This window comes from Lissotriton helveticus, chromosome 3_1, assembly GCF_964261635.1.
Source record: "Lissotriton helveticus chromosome 3_1, aLisHel1.1, whole genome shotgun sequence".
Taxonomy (NCBI): domain Eukaryota; kingdom Metazoa; phylum Chordata; class Amphibia; order Caudata; family Salamandridae; genus Lissotriton; species Lissotriton helveticus.
The window spans coordinates 2,109,695,038-2,109,717,161 of record NC_136061.1 but is presented as its reverse complement, the minus strand read 5'-3'; the positions used below and the strand labels follow the sequence as shown (position 1 = coordinate 2,109,717,161).

General features: G+C 39.2%; 1 protein-coding gene across 1 annotated transcript in view; it reads left to right on the top strand.

The window, feature by feature from the left end:
- CKMT1A (creatine kinase, mitochondrial 1A) overlaps positions 1-22,124 on the top strand; it is a 118,317-nt gene that overhangs the window by 77,768 nt on the left and 18,425 nt on the right. Inside the window, exons 3-4 of the mRNA XM_078683287.1 lie at positions 12,296-12,494; positions 16,700-16,795. Of these exons, the coding sequence (XP_078539413.1) occupies positions 12,296-12,494; positions 16,700-16,795 (295 nt within the window). The remainder of the gene's footprint in view (positions 1-12,295; positions 12,495-16,699; positions 16,796-22,124) is intronic.

Below are 22,124 nucleotides of genomic sequence, written 5' to 3'. Positions count from 1 at the left end.
CAAAGACTGTTAGTCAGACGCAACACATTTTTGTTTGTCATATGTTGTGTTTATTAGGCAAATCTGTGACCAGTTCGCTCATGTCATTTAAATGCAGTCCAATTATGTTACTCTTTGAGTAACATAATTACTCTTTGAGTTTGGGAGATCATAATCAGGAATCAAATCAAAGATAGTAGATCAAGAAGACAGTGAAGAGTGTTATAGTGTGTCAGTAGATGGAGAGGCGAGAGAGTGAGGCATATAAGTAGAGGGGAGGGAGGAGGTGAAATTATAAGTAAAAGGGGCCAATAGAAACAGTGAGCTTGCGGCCAGACAGTAAGTAAAATTAAGAATCCCAGTATTTATATAGTAAAATGTGGCTGTCACTACTGCTGTCCACTGTATCTAGTATAGATCATTATTGTAACTTCCCACTTCACCGTCAATGAGAAAAGAGAATAGAAAGATTTGGATCATGACATGAGATAGTGTTGGTTTACGATTAACATCATCGCTTGTCATACTGATTTCACGGATGGTTAATGCCCAAACTAAATTTTATATATTCAACATGTTTTTCCATTCCTATTCACTAGATGTCAGTAATTTATTGAAGAATAATTAAAATCACAATCCCAAATTTACACTAGTTAGACATACACAAAACACACAAAATATCTTAAAGTATTATTGGTCTATAGATATGAAATACTTAAGTTTTCTTAAAAAAATTAGAGCAAAGTGCAATTGAAACTAAATGCTATTTTTTTTTGCTTCAAATGTTTCCTGGTTTTACACAATGCATCATGGCTGGTGAGATCGCATTCATGGCAAGATCCAAAAATGTTATTAGGCATTTGATAAGTTGACTGTTCTTTAATACATTCTCTTAATGCTTGTTTTATGGTGCTTACCCGCCAAATGCCTGAAAACAGTGGGCACAACAACATTTTTCAATCCTTAGTCAATTGGAGGCAACTGTAGATCAAAAGATATATAGATTCTACTTTGGCTTCACAATGTCTGCAACACCTGCAGCCTGGATTAATCCCCTTGCTCTACCTGGATTTAAACTCTGCTATATGGAGGAGTCAAATTGGTGAATTTAGTTTAAGATGGTGTTGGATTTACGTTTGTGGTTCCAGAGTAGAAAAGTACTGCTACAAAATCACCCCATTTTTAGATTAAAAATTTGATCAATGTTTTCCGCAAAAGAGAAGCGTACTTTTTTCCTTAATTTTATTTTAAAAAATTGCAATCCAGAATTTGACACAATTCTTCAGTCGTTTCCAAATCTGTTAAAGTTTTCTGCAAATTGATAAGCCATGATGAGGATCTTGTTGAAGTTGAATTACTGAGTCCCTTCCAGACAAGAATTTGTAAGAATCCTCTTGTGCCTCTCTCAGATGATGACAATAGTTAATTAAGTTCCTGTTTACTATCTGGTCTATATTTATTAACTGTAATTATGTAACCTGTAACTTTCTGATCCTCATGTAAAGCGCTCTGATACCTCCGGGTCTAGCCAGCGCTATATAAAACTATGCAAATAAATAAATATATAAATAAATAAATGCCTCATCAAGCCTCTGCTGGTAGCTCCAGATTCATTGCCCTTGGACGGGCAATGTTCAAGCCTGTGAAAGAGTGGGGAACAGTGTTTTACACCTTCCGTGGCGGGGCCCTTTGCATGACTCCAGAGCTCTACATCAGCTTGGACCAGGGAAGGCCATATGTGGAAAGAGGAAGCTAAGTAGCTTACCCTGTTCCTAGAATCCATTTCTTCTGATCATAGATGGAGGGGTGTACTTGTTCGTTAATCTTCAAATAATCCCATAGAATCGACCGTTAGAATTTTGTGTTTTACCCCTGTGCCTCAGGCTCGCAATACATTTTGCTGAGAAAGATATTTGAGTCTTCCTTCTTTGAGGACTACATAGCACCTTGAGAGAGAGCATAGAATGGAGGCACTATAGCCCTTTACTAGGATTCTGTCAAACACGGTCCCTTTCTTGGAGAACTAAAAGGTGCATCTCATTCATTTCCAGCACTTCCAAATTCCTGCAAAAGTTAATAGGAACATAAGCTCATTATGTGTCTTTACTACCAGCAGATGAAGAATTTAGACACCAGTGAATGAAACATTTCTACCAGAAACTAGAACGCAATGTAGCCCCTGGTTACCATCAAGGCATGTACACAGCACCGCTCAGATCTGACATCTGACAATATGTTCAATAAAGTTCAATCAAGTTTCGAAGACGGTGTCAAGACACTGGTTAAAACAGAGGATTTCATCTACAAAAATTATAATTCTACTAAAATCATAGATTCATAAACTTTGCCTTCCCAAACACGTGTTAACATCCTGAATAGGTGATAACATACATTAAATCTTTGAGCTGAAAAAAGAAATAGCATTGTCTATGCAGTTCTAATGTTGCCCTAAAAAAACAAAGACCTAATGTACTTCTGGTGAGCTCAACATAGTGCTGGTCAGAATAATTAAATGCATTGGATATGTCTTGAGGTCTTGGATACCACGTTTACATCAGGAGCAAATTCAAGTAGTAAGGTCTAACCCTTTCCATGGCCCTATGTCGATTGCTTCATAAAATTCTTTCTGTTGCATTCTGGCAATGTTTCAGAGCGCCTCAAGACCCTTTGGCCGATATCTCGTCTTGTTAGCTGGTGGAGGACTAAAGAACTGAGAAGGGACAAGGAAAACAATGTACCTTTCTAATTCCACAAATGTTGAAAAATGTGTGCCTTCTAGTACCACATGAATCAAATGCCGGAGTGTGGCAATGGAGGCTCTGAATAGCTCATAAAGAATTTCAGACAGATTTTGGGCGTGACCTCTATAAACGATATCCAGCATCCCTGCATCAAGACGCTTAGCTTCAATACACATCCCCCAGAGTTTCCCTCCACTTGCCCTTCTTAGAGTTTGGTACTGTTCTCCATCCCTGAAAGTGCTCACCATACATCCTCTCTCACGCCACCCCTCCAGGCTCTCTCCTTTTTATAAAGTTTGGAGTAGTCCATCTCGGCTCCACTTAGTTGTACTCAGTGGTGCAGATCACATAATATTTAACAGGAACCCATCCTAAAAGCTATTGTAAAACAGAAAGTTGTTGTGTTTTGGGGTATGGAGAGGGCTCAGTCCAAATGACAAACGGAGATGCAAAAACCCTTACTCAACCTAAACCCTTAAACTACTATTGCCACCAAAAACTCAGACCCACACTAAACCCGTAAAATATCCTTGCTATCTAAAAACCCACACCCACTCTAAAGCTTAATATATAATACACTTACCTTCCAAATAATTACATTTTCATTGAGAAGACATTCCTGGTAAAGACATATGCGTGGTAAAAATGTGCATGGTAAAGGCATTCGTGGTAAAGGCATATACGTTGTAATGGATGTGTGGTAATGAAAATGCGTGGTAATGACTGCGTTGCAAATGCTGTTTCCAACTACATACATCCTCCTAATGGCAAAGACCCATGAGATTGGCCTGAGAGACCGTGCTCTCAGGTCGTATTGTTTGTTTTTTGTTTGTACCCAATGTGACTCTTCCCACTTATGCTCTAAAGGTACTTTCCCCGGTATTTAGACTGTTGGCAAACTTTTTTGACACCTAGGTAACACTGCTGGCTTCTTATGTTGATAACAGACAGATCCACTAACTTTTATCTTGTAGATGAGGGATCGGTGTTATCAGCTTTGAACAGAGCCTGCACTATTCCTTTTGTGTGTCAATAGAAGTTTGTGGGACTGTATGTACCTCCAATACTATAGCTTACATTTTAGGCACATTTTCTCATTGATTCTTCAGAAAGCAAAATTATAAAGTTATCATTTTTAGTGCTATTGGTAGGTAATTGAAGTAGATATTTTAAAATCAGAATGGGATCCAGTTGCTGTGATGCAAAATATTTTATTGATTTGTATATTGACTTGAACACAAACCTGTTACCTGTTAATAATGAATAAATTGTCAATTTAGGTTTACAATTTGGGACACATAACAACTGACTATTCATTTGTTTTTTACAAAATAAATACTTTGCAAGAATCAAATTGCTAAGCTACTGTCTTGTTGACACCTATGTCCACTTGTCTGTCCATTCTTGATACATTTCCATCCTCACATAGCCCATATTATTTAACTTACTCGTTGGAGAGTCAGAGAAAGTATAGCCCTTGACACTTAATGATGCCTTTTAAACCTGTCTTGGATTATAAATAAGTGTGCACAGAGCATATTTTCAATATGTAGCTGCTTTCACTCCAACAATCGTGCACATCGACATAATAATCCATATTTGCCAGTGGTCTTTCGGTGCAATATTAAACAACTGGGAGATATGTTTTCAATGATACTATCGACGTATAAGTACATGATTGTTCATTTCCCCAAGCAAATGGTATAGTGGCCTACATCATTTTAATGGATACTTTTTGTCGATTCGTCTTTCCATGGCAAGGGAGTTAATTCTGTGTTGTGTTCGGAAGTTCTACTGAGTCCTGTGTACAGATGGAATTGATCCAAAGAGGATTGTAAGTACCCAAGCATATACGTCTGCTGTTGAAGCATTGCTTGGCATTGCATCTCACGCCTGCTTATGCACCTCAATGGCTACAAGAAGTCAATTCCACTGCCTTTGGGTTTCTTCATAAGCTAAGCTTGTCCTTTATTAGTGTCCTGTATTGGGATGTTGATGTAATGAAAATTGACATTGTACTAGTCAAGGGTGATCTTTATTTCCATCACAAACGTTGGAGGTATCTGTTTGAAACTATCCAAAAGCACTCGTAGGGCAGATTTCCACAGGTAATAATAATGCAGCCAACTTACAGGTCATATTAGTTGTAGGAAATTACAGATCCCTGTACAATGGAAGATTGCTATAGGAAACAACACATTTAATTTAAGTTTTCTGAGAGTTTTTTGGCGAGCGTTTGAAGGGAACTAAAGCCTCATCACGTTGCTTTAGATGGAGTCTATTGGTCATACATTCTATCTTGGTCCTCTTTGGGTTTTTTGAGATTTCAAATGGGTTGGCATTTACTCCACAACATGCTTCAATTTCAGTTTTTGACTACTGACATTGTTAGTTAGGACTTCAGGGTAACATGTTAGAATCACCTTCCTGAGTTTCATCCTGCTCCTTGTGTTACATTTTATGTAAGAGATGGGTTTAAACCATTCATCTGCATGTGACAAGAGCATACAAGAGTTCCTGTAGTGGTGATGCCCACAAGACAGCAGAACAAAACAATTATCCATTCCAGTATGGTGATATGCTTTTGCAATTTTCTGTAAAGTACGGCTCAGTTTTAGATACCTGGATCCTCTGGTTAAGTACAGGCTCAGAGCCAATTTACCAACTTGAAACAAAGAACCTGATCTACTGTAATCCATGAACCACCTGAGCAGCATTACATGAGGAGAGTGTGCTCAGGGCAATGATCAGTCCTATGAGACTTACCGTATTGCTTGTTTGTTAGTGAGTCCTGAAATGTCTTTCACAATGGATGGATGAACACAGGAATCCACACTATAGATTCATTTTAAGACTTTATTAAATTTAACATTATAATTCAGTGCAGGTAATATGTATAGATGTAACTATGAAAAGATATAATAAAGTGGCAATGAAAGCAAGTAATAAGCAAATAATAAAAACGTTTTTTAATGTTGTGACGGTGTTTCAGATGTTCATTGCGTTGCATGATAGAACTAGTCTATGTTAACCAATATCTAACTTTTAGCCCGAAGCTAGGGCCCTTATGTACACCGATTCCATAAAGGAATAGCAAATTGAGACAAATAATCCACAATTTGTGATTCCTTTAATGGAATGTACAAAAATGAATTTGTTAGGAGTGGGTGCACTGACTTCTAACAAATCCATTGGTAAATTTAAGAACTGACCCATGTATTAATAGGTTAGTTGTCAAAATATCGGTTCATAGTGGGTTGCAATTCAACCTACGCCATCAATATGCCGGCTATCGCTAGAAATTATCGCCATGCTGGGGCTGTATTAACAACGCATAGCGCAATGGCGATAATTATTCCAGCGATAGCGGTGTTTTCCATGGAACATCGCTGGTTATCCAGCGATGTTCCATGGAAAACAGAGATAACCTTGCTGATACGACCCTGTGGTCGTATCAGCATAATCCACCCCAATGTAAAGTATAGGTAAGTCAGCATTTTAGCAGACGTTAATTTTCGCCAAAAACTAACATATGCTAAAATGCGCGGGCCTCCTTGTAAATATCGCAATGTGCACTTCAGTGATAATTTACAGGCAGTACTGCACAGTGATTCCCACTTTACATCTCATTAGAGATGCAAAGGCAGGCGTCGGGAAAACGGGTGCTAACATGCGCTAATGCATGTTAGCACCCACTTGTATATAGGGCGATAGTTTTATCTCCGCTGTTTTGGTTTTTAAAGCCAAAAAAGCAGAGATAAGGCCCTTGTTGATATGCCCCTCAGAAAGTTAAAGATTCCTCTCTACCTGTTTGCCCGTACCATGCTTAAATATACTTTTTTGATTGTTTTGAAAAGCGATGAATGATGTGAAATGAAAGAATTAAAATATTAATCTTATTGCACCTTCACTAAATTATTTCAAACATTATAAATTAAATGAATAAATAATTTATGAATTATCCAACTATAGTAAAGCAAATGTTATTCATTCTGCTTATGCAAACAATACTAAACGCAATACACGTTTATAAATGAAAAAATAAATGAATATATGAAATGCAGTGTGGGTCCATAAGCAAAAATACGCAAAGATGACTTCAATGGCTCTAACATTATTTAGTATTTTTTTGCTGGCATATCTTAGCAGTGAATGCATTATGGAAAATATTTTGGTACAGTGTGTCCCATCAATTACTTAAACAATCAAAGAAACCTGAATATAGAAGCAATATTTCCTACTAGGTTAAGACACGTGCTTTACAAATGATATGATTGATTTACAATGTTTTCATCAAAAAAAGGTTTTGATGGGGTGCTTTTTCTAGTTTTATTTTCTCTGCGTTTGTTATATTCTCAGTTACAATGAACACCTGGGATCCCTTATGCTCCACTAGGCAGTCAATTTAGCAGAAGACAATAGTATATCCCGTTAACACCATCTATTGTATTGAAACTGTAATCGGCCCTCTACGGCTGCAAATGATTGTGCTCAAAGTGAGCAAATAGTTTACGAAAGCCAACTGAAATAAGAGTTTACATAAAGCACATGTAACAGTTATTAGCAAAACCAAATAAGCAAATTTCGTATATCTCTTTGGATTGTGGCATCACCGCTGGAAACTCTCTCAGATCACTAGTGCGTAGACGTTAGTACCAGGCTATCTAGGCCAGTAGTGGTTACTCCATGGGGCATTTGGGCTCAATCAAGCGGAAGCCTCCCACAACTCACCATTTAGGACCCCTTGGGCTCCATCTTAATAGTGTTTGTTTACACATTAGTAGGGCGCCTTCTTTATTTGTGTTTTCACACCAGTGATTTTTCTTTTTTCTGTGGTTGACTGATAGTGATGGGCTCAAAATGTTGTATTTGTAAATAGTCAGCCCATCTATGCACATTATGTAGATCAACCTGAACGTGTTCACGTGACCCATCATCAGCATAAGTGAGCATAAGTATAGTCAAGCAGACTTAATGCCAGCTTTCAAATGTAATATACTATTAGACAGTTCGTTCTTCATAGCCCCTTTTGCATGCCAACTATCAGTGGAGGGAATGTGTTCTTTTTCAAAAGGAGTAGCAGGTGCACTCCAGAGGAAGTATCATTTTACTCCGAGTGTTTGTGCTGTGGGTGGAGCTTTGCTGTTAGCACATGTGGAAGGTATTTGCAGCTGCAACGGAGTGCACAGAATATAAGTGGAACGCTGTAGGGCACTGTGATTTGTGTGACTATACCTGGATTTACCACGTGAGTCAAGTTGATTTCCTAAATAGAACTGTGCTAAATATACATATCTACACATAGGGATCAGATCAGATTTTGTGTGACCTCTTTAGCTTGTTAATAGTCAATAAAACATTGCATCCTTGACCCATACAAACTGCAGGTTCAAGAAGACAAGGGTTGTTTCCTGTACACCGTGACTGGCTGAAGAGGTCATACATGACACCAGAACCCTAGACAGCTATGCCTGCATAAAACACAGCTCTATCTAAGCAATCAGCTTCAGATGATTTTCATAGCTAAAGCTATATCTTACAAATTCTTCACAGAAGGTTGGTAAGATATGGGTGGCCCAATTAGTTCACATAGGATGTGGCAGGTCAGTCAAAAGTACATGTTACATGGGAGCAATTGCCCATGCTTGCTAACTTCATCTTCTACCTGAACCCTTTGTGCTCTTAGGGACTTCTATGTTGCGTCCTCTTATACTACTACTTAAATTTAAATGTCCAGTATTTGTAAAGAGCGAACAAGTGCCCGAGGGCCTCAATGTGCTGGGGACCGGTGGGAAAAGTAAGCCAGCTATTGCCCCGAGTCATATGGTGCTGCGCTGATCTGCCGCCGGCGCCCGGCATCGAATCGTGAGCCCCTGGGTTCTGGAGTCAGCCGCCCTGGCTGTGGCACCACAACTCTTCCTTGCACACAACCGCTTACTAAAGCCATATAGCTGTTGCTTCAACTGGACAGCTCTATCCTCTGACACACGACGAGGACCTATTAAGAACAAACTCGCCAAACACCAAGCACTGCATGAAAGCTATATGTTTGGTAAAGAGACTGCTCAACAGAATAGTGTCTTTTTTCTGTGTAGAGATGCTTTATTTAAAAGAAAAAGCGTACTGATAGCATAGCTTGAGGGCAGAATAATGTAAATGAAATATAACAGAATTATGTAAAGGCAATATAAATAGACAAAATATATATTTGTATCGACTGGTTATTCAATAAAGCATAAGCAAGATAAAAAAGAGGAAACAGAAAGAGTAGGGAGAGAGAAAAGGAAGAAGGGGGAGGAAGAAAAAGGTATCTGGCTTGAATTAGGAATTAAATAAATGAGAAAAACACAACGTAATATATATCAATGTGAATGATAACAGTAAACTTTCAGAAAACTGCTAGCATTGAAACATTGTTACAGTATAGAATAAAAATAGTTTATAAGTACAAAAAATTTGAAAGTACGTATACAAGGAGGTTTAGGAACTTCTTCAGCAATCATATTAATTGATGTGCTTAGAGAGCTAGATTTATTAAGGAAGGTTGTTATGGATGACCATAGTTGCTCTCGCTTCATTGCTAATGAAATAGTATAGACATAAGCTCTGTCCAACCTGTGATAGAAACATACAGCACACCGCCATACTTTAAAGTAACATTCGAAGTGTTCTTCCAATGTGTAGTTATACGATGGAATGCTACAGCAAGCAAGAGATCCAATAACTTAGCTGTATCAGGTAAGGATGTCCACTCAGGGTAGACAAAACGGGTGGTGGAGGCGCACTGAGACACACCTACTGTAGACTGCTGAACTGAATGGTATATGCTGGAACATGTAGCCTGTAAATTCAACTAAACTAAGTGATTGCAATGTTGAATACTGAGCATGTTTAAAAAAAGGGTTTTAATAAAAATAATTCCATAGAAATCCTGAAAGAAGCAAATTTACTTTTTTGAAAAAGAAAACTATGATTCAGATTGGAATTATGGAAATGAAATACATTACCCAATGGAAGAGCATCATTTTTAATGAGTTTAATATGCCCACATAGATACAACTGGAGGATTCCATGAGGAACATACATTTTCTAATTTTTTTCACAATATCCTCAAGATTAACTTTTATAGTGTCTTTAATAGAATTGGTAAACCAGAGCCCCAGATTTTTATATTTTAGTGTGTTGCCATGCAAAACCTTAAAGTGGTAAAATTTCAGATCTATCAGAATTCAGTTTATAACCCGATACACAAGTAAAATCTTGAACTTCTTTTTGAAGAGCTGGAATGGATATAGCTGGGCTAGAAAGATGTAGAAGAATATCATCAGCATACACTGATAATTTAGACTTACCCTCACTATATGAAAAGCCAGTAATGTGCTCATATTGCCTGATTTTAGATAACAAAATAGTGTCTTCAGACTGGGCAATGAAGAACGTGCACCCAGTTGAATGAAATAGACAGTACGCCCAGCCATAGATGTAGGATACATTTATGCATCGACCTAATCAATAACAAAGTATTGCTAAATTATTAGTCCGACTACCCAAACACAGTGATACTAGGCAACCTTTACTTCAGTGGATGTGAATGTCAGACCATTATGGAAAAGGTGCCCAGGCTCCGAAAGCACTAAAACGCTATAAGATTGGTAGAAATATGATACAGAAACCCTGAAAAAATGTACACCATTACATATTAGGTAGGAAAATAAACACCTGAACATAGTTTACTCCACAGAGTTGGGCTTTAGTAATGTTAGTGAGCCAGTTTTGCATGTAACTATCCCTAGCACACTAAGCAGTCCCAATTTATTTGTCCAGCACCTAAACTATTCGATCAGTGTCCCTGACAAGCTAGCACATTGAAAATAAGAAATCAAGCATTGTTTACTCACCAGTGTTTGTACAAGGCACACAATGTTCTGATTGGCAAAGTCACAGACATGAGTTTTACTGAAGACGACCAAAATGAATTAAATATTTAGTGAGAGAATTGATCTTTGCAACTTTCTTTTACGTGTCTGATTTATAGCTAATTCCTTTGTGAAAACCTGATGAATGCATGGTTTGTGTTTTTGTGTTTGAATTGGCTTTTTCATCAATTTATGTGCAAAATTGCAGTGAAACGTACCATTTGGCACCATTGTTTTCAATAATGAGATCTATACTTGCTCACTTTACATGTTCTTTTCATGCAATCCGATGTTCATATTGATGCCTCTCTTGTTTGAAAGTTTCCATCCATCACTAGTCGCTGATTAAACAATGAATATTGATTGACGTGCCTTCAGTACAAGTAGAGGATTTTTTCGCAATAGTATTGAGTGCACCAGTAAAGAAGTGTAGAGAAGGTTACCCCTCCCCCCTCACACAAGGTTACATCTCATATGTTGGCATAGAGTGGCCAGCAGAGTTCAGTGTTCTGAATTTACACTGCGCTTGAATAATAAATACACAATTAAAATTCAGATGTGTGCCTTGTGGAGGTTCTGCTGACAATCTACCCATCAGTTGTGTGCAAGTACAGCAATATAGACATGTACTCATTCACACATTCGTTTGTTTGGTTACTGAATCACTTATTAATTCATAGGCTTTTAAAAAACCATAATGTTCTACAAATAAGATGCCTCTTTTTAGGAAATTCGTTTCATAGTCGTGAATTTTTGACAATTATTTTAACATGAGTGGTGGAATTCCTGACTGCCTGAGGAAAGTTTGACAAATTAATACCATTCTAAGCAATGACCGGAAGATCAGTGTAACTTCAAAACCCCAATCCAATACTGGACTGCAGACATGTTAATGTTGAAGACATGTGAGTAGTACATAGCTATTACAACATACATAATTAATGTTCTTGTTCAACACCAGGTGTCACCCTGAGATGCTCACCTCTCTGTCGCCTCCTTCTCTGTGAACTCACTATTTTTCAAAACCAGTTACTGAGATCTGCGACAATTGCGATAACCAACACTGTTTAATGATTGGCTATCAATAAGTTCCTCATGGTTGTGCCATTCAACCCCCTCTTCCCATCTCAACAAACATACCGAGTTTAGCTCTTTATGGAATTATATTTTTGTAAACGATATTTAGAACACAATATTTCTGTCAAATGATCTTTTTGCTAACAATATTTTGGACGCAATATTTCTTTCAGATGGTATTTTTGCTAATGGAATTCTGAAATACAACCCTGATAAACAATTTAATAGCGAATGTCCAGCACCAGAATGGCTTTCAATCTCTTCTTTAGCTATAAACCCCAGCACTTATGTCACATTACTAACAATCCATGCCTTGGAAAGAAGAATACAGATGTTGTTGCTTCTGCAAGAGTGCAGGGTATCTCTTATAATGTTATAACTATTCAATTATTCTGTAATTGGACAATGATGATATCAAAGGGAAATATATAAAGAAATTATGCTCAGTAGATTATATGTGTAGAATTTAACAATATTACTTTAAATGCATTCTCTGTATTCCATGCATAAAATATATATCTCAAAGATCCAAAGGGCAATCAAAAGACTCATCAAGATCCTTTTTTTGCCTTTCTTGTATAGTGCTGAATACCCTGACCTCCGGAAACACAACAACTGCATGGCAAGCAGTTTGACGCCCTCAATCTATGCAAAACTGTGTGACAAAAGCACCCCCACCGGATGGACCCTTGACCAGTGCATCCAGACAGGTGTGGATAACCCTGGACACCCCTTCATCAAGACAGTGGGTATGGTAGCAGGAGACGAGGAGACATATGAGGTGAGAACTAGGCACATGCATGTCCCAGTCTGTTGGGGAAGGCACATTCAATGGTGCATATCTTAGTTGTTTTGATGTGTTACTATAGGGTGTCTTTACTGCCCATATGTAGTAAGTCTTCATCCAAGTAAATCCAGGAACAAAGTTTCAAATTGAATAAATTAGTTTATTCATCAACAGGACCCACAACCAGTTGCTGTGAGTTTCACTGCCAGTCTTCAAAAGATGCGTATTAACATTCTACAACATAGAATTCTCAACATGGAACATTAGTATTTACAAAGTTTATACATACCTTAAAGTGGCATACTAATGAAAAACTTTTACTTTACCACATATTACACCATAGCAGATTAAGTGCACTTGAACAGGTGTTTGTGCTCATGTCCTTTATGAGTTGCTGACTTGGGAACTTGAAGGCTTGAACTGTAAACCGGCTGTGACACTTAAGAAAACAAGTGCGAGCAAAAACAAGAAAGTCGACCCTTATAGACCTATTTGCTATGCCAATGCTAAACAGCCTCAGCAGATAAAAAATAAAAAAGGTTCAATGATGCTGTTGGCTGCTTCATTCTGTAGACACACATGAGTTATGACATATATGGGTGCAGGCGTCACCACGCAGGTGCTCTTTTTATATTTTTATTGACCTATTTAAGATGGTGAATGCCACTTAGATTGGTGAATTAAAAAAAACAGAAAGAAACTTTAAGCCCACAAAAGTGTTTTTTGTGTAGTGAAGTCCCCTGCAGAAAATGGCAACTGCTGGCTCTTCAAAAAAATTCAAGCTTAGAAAACAAGTATAAGTCTGCAAGCGATGGGGGAGCAATGAGGTGATGGTGGGAGGGGGGTTTAGGAGAAGAAAAGGAGAGTAGTTGGGGGCAATCGCAGCTGCTACCTGGAAGCAGCAGTGGGGCTGGGGGGGAACGGATCAGGTAAAAAAAAAAAAATCTCCTCCCGGCCGCCACTGCCTCTCCTGCGTCCTCTTCCTGGCTTCTTGGGGGAAACAGGAAGTACCAGGGCTCCCACGCTCCCTACAGAAAATCACAATGCTGCAATGCAGCGTTGTGATTGGTCTAAGCACAGTGACACGGCGCTCTGCCAGGGGCTGAAGGGGTGGGCATTTTCTCCTTGCAGGCTGTAATGCAGCCTACATAGCAAACAGGAAAAGTGCGGATGACTGTTTTTGGCGGCCCGAGAGGGCCGGCCAGTCGTTGTGTACTTAGGAGTTTTATACCACTCCTCCCCTGTTCTGCAGCCCCGTCCCCTCACACAAAGCTGCCGCAGCAGGACATAATAACATGATAATAACATTACGTTATTATCATTTTACTTTTTCATTTCTTTTACTGCTTCAAGGCAGTGGGGCGATGCTCCTCCGCCACTGGTTTGGGAGCTAAGGAAGGAAAAGTAGCACTCAAGGGAGAAAAAGCGACATCGAGCATGGACACAGGAGGGTTTGGTGGAGGAGAACCACATGAGGGAAAGAGCTAGAAAACACATGGACTCTCAAGGAGTGCTTAACAAAAAAGAAAAAAGTAGTGCCCAAAAAGTGAGCAATGGAAGGATACGTCAGCTATTTAAACGGTTGGTGAAAAGGCAATGTTTCAGGAGAGGGACAAACGAAGACTAAGGAAGAGTAAGGAAAGTATTCGAATAAGAAGCAAGCAAGGAGATAGAGAATAGATGGATCAGTATGTGAGCTTTAGGCACATTAAAAGTCTTTGATATAGCCCTCAAAAAGTCTTTCTCAAGTTAGGCAGACTTAGAAATTGTGCGATTTTGGGCAAAACAAATTGTCATGCATATACATTTTTGTAAAGTGAATATATAAAAGAAAAACACATCTGCTGTCTAATTCTAGCATTTCCCCCATTAAATGTTATCATCGCATACCATCCTGGTTTCTTTAATTAATTTTCAACCAGATTCCACACGACATGTTCTTGCTGAAATAAAAACATTTTTTAAAGCACCCTGCTTTTTATTTGGGCTAGGCCCATGCATCTCTGGTATCTAAATTAATATTAATACAAATGCAATTTACTCTTACAGGTACTCTAACATTTCCTAGGAGACAGAACTATACTGAGCTGAAATATTAGAACATTGAATTTTTTTTCCATTTTATATGCCCATTGTATTTTGTTAGCCTCCCCTCATGTGTCTTATAGCGCGTTCTTCAACATCATAGTGTTTAAACCCCTCCAATCTGCACCACTTTTCCTAAATGATCAATTTTGGGACCTATTTGATGAGAGTTATCAGATATTTCATATCGAACTAATGCAAAGGTTGCCTGGTCATTGTGCAACACACTCAGAAAATACTGTATTCTTTTTTTCATTTAAAGATTACAAAATAAGCTTTGCAACCACTTACATTGCATTACACTTCTGACACAGCTTTCACTGTGTTGGTGAAAAGCCCTTTGTACTTCCAAGCAACTTTGGAATGCCATCTATGCAGGGATTTTAACGGTTGAGCATAATTTTTAAATCTGTTACAAAAAGTGCCGAATATTTGGATTTTTGAACAACTGCTAAATTCGTGCGAATGTTTTCCAGGCAGCGAAGAACTGTTGTCATCTTGGGATATTGCACTTAACAGTTGTGTTGAAGATGAATATGAGAATAGGTAACAGGGCGCAACTGCACAGTGTGCTCATAATCATCGGCCCACTGGTAAAGCACCATAGTCCAGCAAGTACTAACACTGACCGGTATGTCAAGCTATATCCACAATGCACTGGTACCTGCACCACACTTCAGCAACACCCCAGAACTTAAATCACCAGAACCAGGACAGTGTTCATACTAACCCAACAAGTAAGGCACCATTATCTATAATGCTGCAATATGTGAGCCATCACAGTGAGACCAATATACCCAATGTCCCAGTAGTATGGCTGTCCTGTGGCCGGTACTGGAGTGAGCCGCTCATCGTTGTGACAGCAACAGCTGGGTAGCCTAGCAGAGGGCGATATAGGCAGGTGTGAAAACTGAGCGCACCGCTCCACCAAGACTGCTTAGAGGTCAGAATGAACTGCCCAGACATCTCTCTGTGGGATCCTGTGGTGACCTAGTGATCTGGATTGGTTTGTGGGAAGGGTGGCTCTGGGCACAAATCAAGAACAGGAAGAGTGGATTAGGAGATGAGAAAATCAGGGTTCACAGAAGTCTCCACATGCTTCCTTTTTCCACAATAGATATGTGGTAGATTCATTTGCTGTAGCTCACAGATGTGAGGATTGACACTGTGAATTTCGCCACATAGTAATTAACCATTACAGTTGCTCATGCCAATACTCTCAAGGGCGTCTCTTGGGCATTAATCACGCTAGTTAAAATGCATTATAAGCAGGGCCACTACCATTATGCTGCAGGAGAAACCCAAATTATGTGGAAGGGTTGACTAAAATTAAGCGTCAGGGTTGAGTAAAATTATGTGGCAAGAAAAGGCAAATTATGTAGCTTAATGAGGCAGATTTTGTGATACTATTACTTGATTATTTTGTCTTTTTTACAATTGTTAAGTGTGTCTGCACATTGTTTACACCTCATTACTATCAGTTTAACACCCACATACAGCAATGAGCAACAGAAATGTGACCAGTCAACCTTTGCCAAAGGTCTTCCACTGTGTTACAGCACAAGTCGCTTTGTTTTTATTAACCTTTGAACCGTTTAAGCTAGAAGCAATTTTTTTCTGTTAAAATCTGCAAATTATGCAGCAGATGATGAAATATGTGGCAAATGCGGCAAATCTATAATTATCCGAAAATTCCTGTTGCAGCACAATCGCATAATTCCAGTTACACTGATTATAAGGGTATGCGGGGGTTTAAGGAGCAGTAGAAAGGGAGAGGAGTGCGGATTAGTAGGGGTACTTAAAACTCAAAATTGTGTAAAATAAACCATTTTAATGACCTTTAAAACAGATATGCATGTCTATGTGTGTGCAAAAATCCCAAGCAAAATTCAACACCTCACAATTCCCGACTTAAAGCACCCGTACCCAACTACGTACTATAGAATATGTTTATTTGGGTGGTATAACACCCCAAATACCCCCGAAAGCTACGTCCCTGAGTGCATTTTTAACTATGAGTTTAGTGGCGGTTGTTAAAACGTTGTAAATGTATAACAAACACATAGTTTCTACTTAAACAGTTCTCTATTACAAACTTTCCATTTGTGTTTTAGGTGTTTGCAGACATCTTTGACCCCGTGATTCAGGAAAGACACAATGGGTACAACCCACGAACCATGAAACATCCCACCGACCTTGATTCCAGTAAGGTCTGTATCAAATGTCCTTGTCTTTCTATATCCAGATCTTCTCTATATGAACCATTTGCTTACAGTAATGTAGTTATTATGGTGGCATATCTATTCCTAACACTTGAATGTAGAACACTGTAGCACTCTTATTTGGCCTTGTAAATTTACATAAGTCGGTGAAAACATGTCTAAAAACAGGGGCGGCCATAGGCATGTGCAAGCTGTGGACCTGCACAGGGCCACCAAACCCCAGGGGCCACCACGCCAACATATATTCTTTCAGTTCAAAATCAAGTTTATTAAAGAAAAGCATGGTGATAATACAAATCAGGGACAGTACTAATAAGGGAGCAATGGTGGAGAAATAATAAGAAGGGAGTGAGGGGGAGAGAAATAAAAACTTACAATGATGGAGTGATAAAAAGGAGAGCAATGCAATGCAACAAAATCAGTACAACATACAAAATATAAAAGTGAATCATTGTGGAGAAAGTACGAAAAATAAAAGGCATAATAAATAGGTAATGTAAAAGAATGCAAAGATGGCTATGCAGTAAAATAGAATGGTTAAATATAAGTAATGTGAAGGGTATCAAGGTGGTTTAGGTACTTCCTGCTGGGCAGGTCGAGGGCGAAAAGAACGGAGTGCACATTTATCTAAATATGATGTAATAGGAAGCCATAAGTCAGCACGTTTAGTTGCCAGCTGTGGAGGAAAAACAAAAGCAGTATCGAGTCTGTGGTTGTGAAGTACATTATACCACCAAGCTTTAAAAGTAATACTGGATGTAGACTTCCAATTAATCGTGATCTGTTGAAAGGCAACCGCTAATAATAAATCAACAATTCGAACATTAAGGTCATGACAGTCCCAACAAGGAGACAGGCTACCCAGGAAAACATGAGCATGTGAAAATGGAATAGCAGTGGAAAAAATGACATTAATTTGTGCCCAAACTTGTAACCAAAAGGCATGAACATCCTTGCAAATGAACAACATGTGAAACAAAGTAGCATGTGGGGAAGTACATGACCAACAAGTTTCGGGTGTGTTAGGGAAACGTTTGTGAAGGGTGTAAGGAGTGTGTAATAGACGGTTATAAATGAAGAATAGAGATTGCGTTAAGGAGGCAGCCCTGGAGGATTTACGAATCTTTAACCAGATCCTATCCCAAAGGGGAGTCGGCCAAGAGAGGGAAAGATCAGTCTCCCACTGCTCCTCAACTTTGCTCTTAAGTCTGGGAATAGTGTGTACATGAAGCTGTTTATAAAGAACAGAAGCTTTTGGGAGGGTGAGTAGAGTGGAATGAAGGTGAGCAATAGGGTCTGGAGTAGGTGTGGGAGGAGGAGTGGCAGGAAGTGTAACATACACGTCCATGACTGACGCCTTAAGGAGAAGATAGTGGGGAAGATAAGTGAGGGGTAAGTGAAAGGTGAGGCGAAGAGTGGAAAAGGGTAAGAAGGTGGACTGTGAAAACAATTGGGAAACCCAAAGCAGTCCTTTGGATCTCCAAGACTTCCATAGAATGGGTTTACCCCGGATCAGAAGGTACTTATTATGCCATATAGTAGAGGAGAGGAAGTCAGCAATGCAAGTAGGGGCCGGAGGGTGAGAGGAAAGGAGGAGTTTGAGGGTGAACTTATGAATAGGGGTAAGAAGTGAGGCAGGCTTGCGTGAAAAGGAGATGCATTCAGCAAAGGAAAAAGGTGAGAGAAAGAGGCGCTCTACCCTTGTCCATAAAGGGCATGGAGAATCAGGGTCTTGTAACCAGAAGGAAGACTGACGTAGTAAAAAGGACTTGTGATAAGCGGAGAAATTCGGAAAGTTGACCCCGCCCTCGGAGGTAGGGCGACTGAGTCTAGCTAAAGACATTCTAGGTTTGCTTTTATGCCAAAGAAAAGAAGATAAAACTGAATTTATTTTTGTGAGGAATTTAGCCGGAATGGGGACAGGAATATTGGATAAGGTGTAAAGAATAATAGGGGAGATCATCATCTTGATTGTATCAAGGCGGCCCCACCAAGACAAGTAAAGGGGATGCCATCGAGCTGTGAGATCAGATATTTTCTGGACGCACTTGGTTAAACAAAGGGAGACAGTATCACGAATGGAGGGGGTAATATGTAAACCTAGGTATTTAATATTGGAAGGACTCCAGGTGAAGTTGGAAGCAGTGAAATCAGTCTTAAAAGTAAACTTTGTTAAAGGTAAAATTTCGCATTTATCGTTATTAAGTTTATAACCAGAGACTGAGGAATAATGTTGTACTTCCGCTAAAAAGGCAGGGATGGAAACAGTAGGATTCGAAATAAATAATAAAATGTCATCCGCGTAAGCAGCTAGTTTGACGGAAAGCTCTTTGGTACTGAAACCAGTAATGTTAGGGTTTTGACGGAGTTTGGATAAAAAAGGTTCGAGGGCCAGGTTGAAAAGGAAGGGTGAGAGGGGACAACCTTGACGGACACCTCTACCGAGATTAAAATAAGGAGAAATGTGGCCATTAGCGAAAACTGCAGCCCGGGGATGAGAGTATAACAATGAGACTAGGGAGATAAATTTAGGACCAAATCCAAACCAATGAAGGGTGTGAAAAAGGTACGACCATTCGACTCTATCGAATGCCTTTTCAGCATCTAAAGCTATGGCTGCAAGGGGAGATTGGAGATGAGAAGATTTTGTTAAGATATTAAATAAGAGCCTCGTGTTATCTGTAATGTAACGGCCTTTAACAAAGCCTGATTGTTCATCTCCACGCAGGTCAGGGAGCAGATGATCTAATCTCATTGCCAACATTTTAGCGAAGATTTTGTAATCTATATTAACTAGTGAAATAGGTCTGTAATTCTTACAATATTGGACATCTTTTCCAGGTTTGGGAATTAGACAAATATGGGCATCCGAAAAAGTACCAGAAGAAGTGCCTAATTCAGTAAAAGAGGATATAAGGGAGTGGAGTTTTGGAATAAGAAGCTTCGAAAAGTGAAGATAAAACTCGACAGTAAACCCGTCAGGGCCGGGGGCTTTGTTCAGTTTCAAACGATGAAGAGCAGCAAACAATTCTGGCTGCGAAGCATCGGATTCTAAGGAGGACAAGTCAAGAGGGAAGGAAGGGGGGGTTTGAATGGTAGAGAAAAAGTGAGTGAGAGACTGAGGAGAAGTGGGTGTATCTGAAGTGTATAAGGACTCATAAAAATGTGAGAAGGTAGCAAGGATGTCAGCATCTTTATGTTGTAACTGGGCAGTATCATCATAAATTGATTCAATAGTGACTTTATTTTGTTTGATCTTTAAGTAATTAGCAAGAATCTTCCCGGCCTTGTTTCTACCACCATAGAACTTGGCACTAGATTTAAGCAAGTACAGAGAAGCATCTTCAGTTGACTGTTCATTAAATTTAATTTTGGCAGCAACCAGGGATGTCAGACTATCTGAGGAATGAGAAGTAAAGTAGGCGTGTTCCAATCTTTTAATGTCATGAAGAAGGGTTTTGGTAAATTGGCGTGCAGATTTACGTTTTTTAGCAACAAAAGTAATAATAAAGTCACGAGCAGCTGCTTTAAAGGTATCCCACAGGGTATGTTTCGAAATAGGTGGGATATCATTAAAGAGGAAAAACTCATCAAAAAAGGCAGAAAAAGAAGCAGAAAAGTTGGGATCTAAAAGAAGGGCATTGTTAAAACACCATCGTTTAGGACCTTCAGTTTTGGGTAAAACTTCGAGACTGACCAGTACAGGGGCATGGTCAGAAAGTAAAATCGGGCCAATTTCTGCTGCATGGAGGGATTGAGTAAGTGCGTGGGAGACAAAAATGTAATCAAGCCGTGATTGGGACCGATGATGAGGGGAGTAAAAAGTGAATTCTTGTAAAGTTGGATTACATAAACGCCAGGAGTCCACAAGCTTATGTTGCGAAATAGCTTGGGTGAACAATTTGTGCGATTTCGTAGGAATATAATTGGCATCGGACTTCCTGTCCAGAAAAGGATCAAAGGGGTGATTACAGTCTCCTGCAAGGATGAAGTTATCATCCATGAAGTTGGTGATGCGGGGAGAGAGTTCAGCCCAAAAAAGGGGTTCACCGGCCGTGGGGCCATAAACATTAAGGAGAGAGATTGGAACACCTCTAAGTGATAGTCTGACATGAATCCATCTGCCATTAGTATCCGATTCTTGAGATATAACCGTTAGAGGAAGTGACCTACGACATAAAATGGCAACACCATTACGTTTCCCATCACCCTGTGAGAAAAAGATGTCACCCACCCAACCTCTTTTGAGTTTGTCAGATTCTAGGTCTGAAAGGTGAGTTTCTTGAAGAAACGCAATGTCAACATTCAATCTAGCTAAGTGAGATAAAATGCGTTGACGTTTAATTGGGGAGTTAATACCCTTAACATTCCATGAAACCAAATTTAGAGACATAGTATGTACATGAAAGCCATAAATGACTTGATCAACGATTCAAAGAAATAATGAGGAATAGAAGAAAAGAAGGTATGAATAAAGGAAAGAACGAGGAAAAAGAGATGAAAAAAGAAGAAAGGAAACTGTGGAAGATGGGAAAAAGATACATGAAGAAGAAGATTATAAAGAGGAGAGAGATCAAAGGGTAACGAGTGATGAGTATGGAGCAGAAAAGGAGTACAGAAGAAAGGAGACAGGAGCAAGAAATAAAGAGGAAAGAAGGGAAGTAAAGGTGTAATAGAACTTGAGGAGAAAGAAATCATCATTGTAAAACAAAACATGAAGTTAGTGATAAAGGAAGGGGAATTAAAGAGGAACAAAAAACAAGGAAGGTACAAAAAACATGAAAATAACATACCTACTAAGGGAAGGTACGAGAAGAGGTGAAGGGGGGAAGGAGCCAGGTGGGAGAGGCAGCACAATCGAGGGCAGCCGGGCAAGGAACCAGGGAGATGACATCGTACGGTGAGGGGTTCCTGCGGGAAGAAAGACGGGGTATAACTGAGACAATAATACAAAGAGCAATAGCAAAAAATGAGGAGAAGGGAATGAAATTAAATAAAATACATTACATTAGGAAAAGGGAATAGAAGAAACAAGTGATCAGAAAGTTTCAAAAAGTGAAGAAAAAAAACACGTTAACTGAATATATAAGGAGAACAAGAACTTCGCCAACGTAACCAGACAGTCAGCCAAAAACATAAGGCAAACAACAGCATATCAATAAGAGAGCTGGAATCTGAAAACAAGCGTGTGGAGCAAAAAGTCAACCAGGAGAAGAGGAGGAAGGACCAGAGGTATCCATGGTAGAGGTACGGTGTGCATTAATGAAGCTCTGCAATCTCATAGGATCTTCATAGGTGATGGTCTTATTATTGTAGG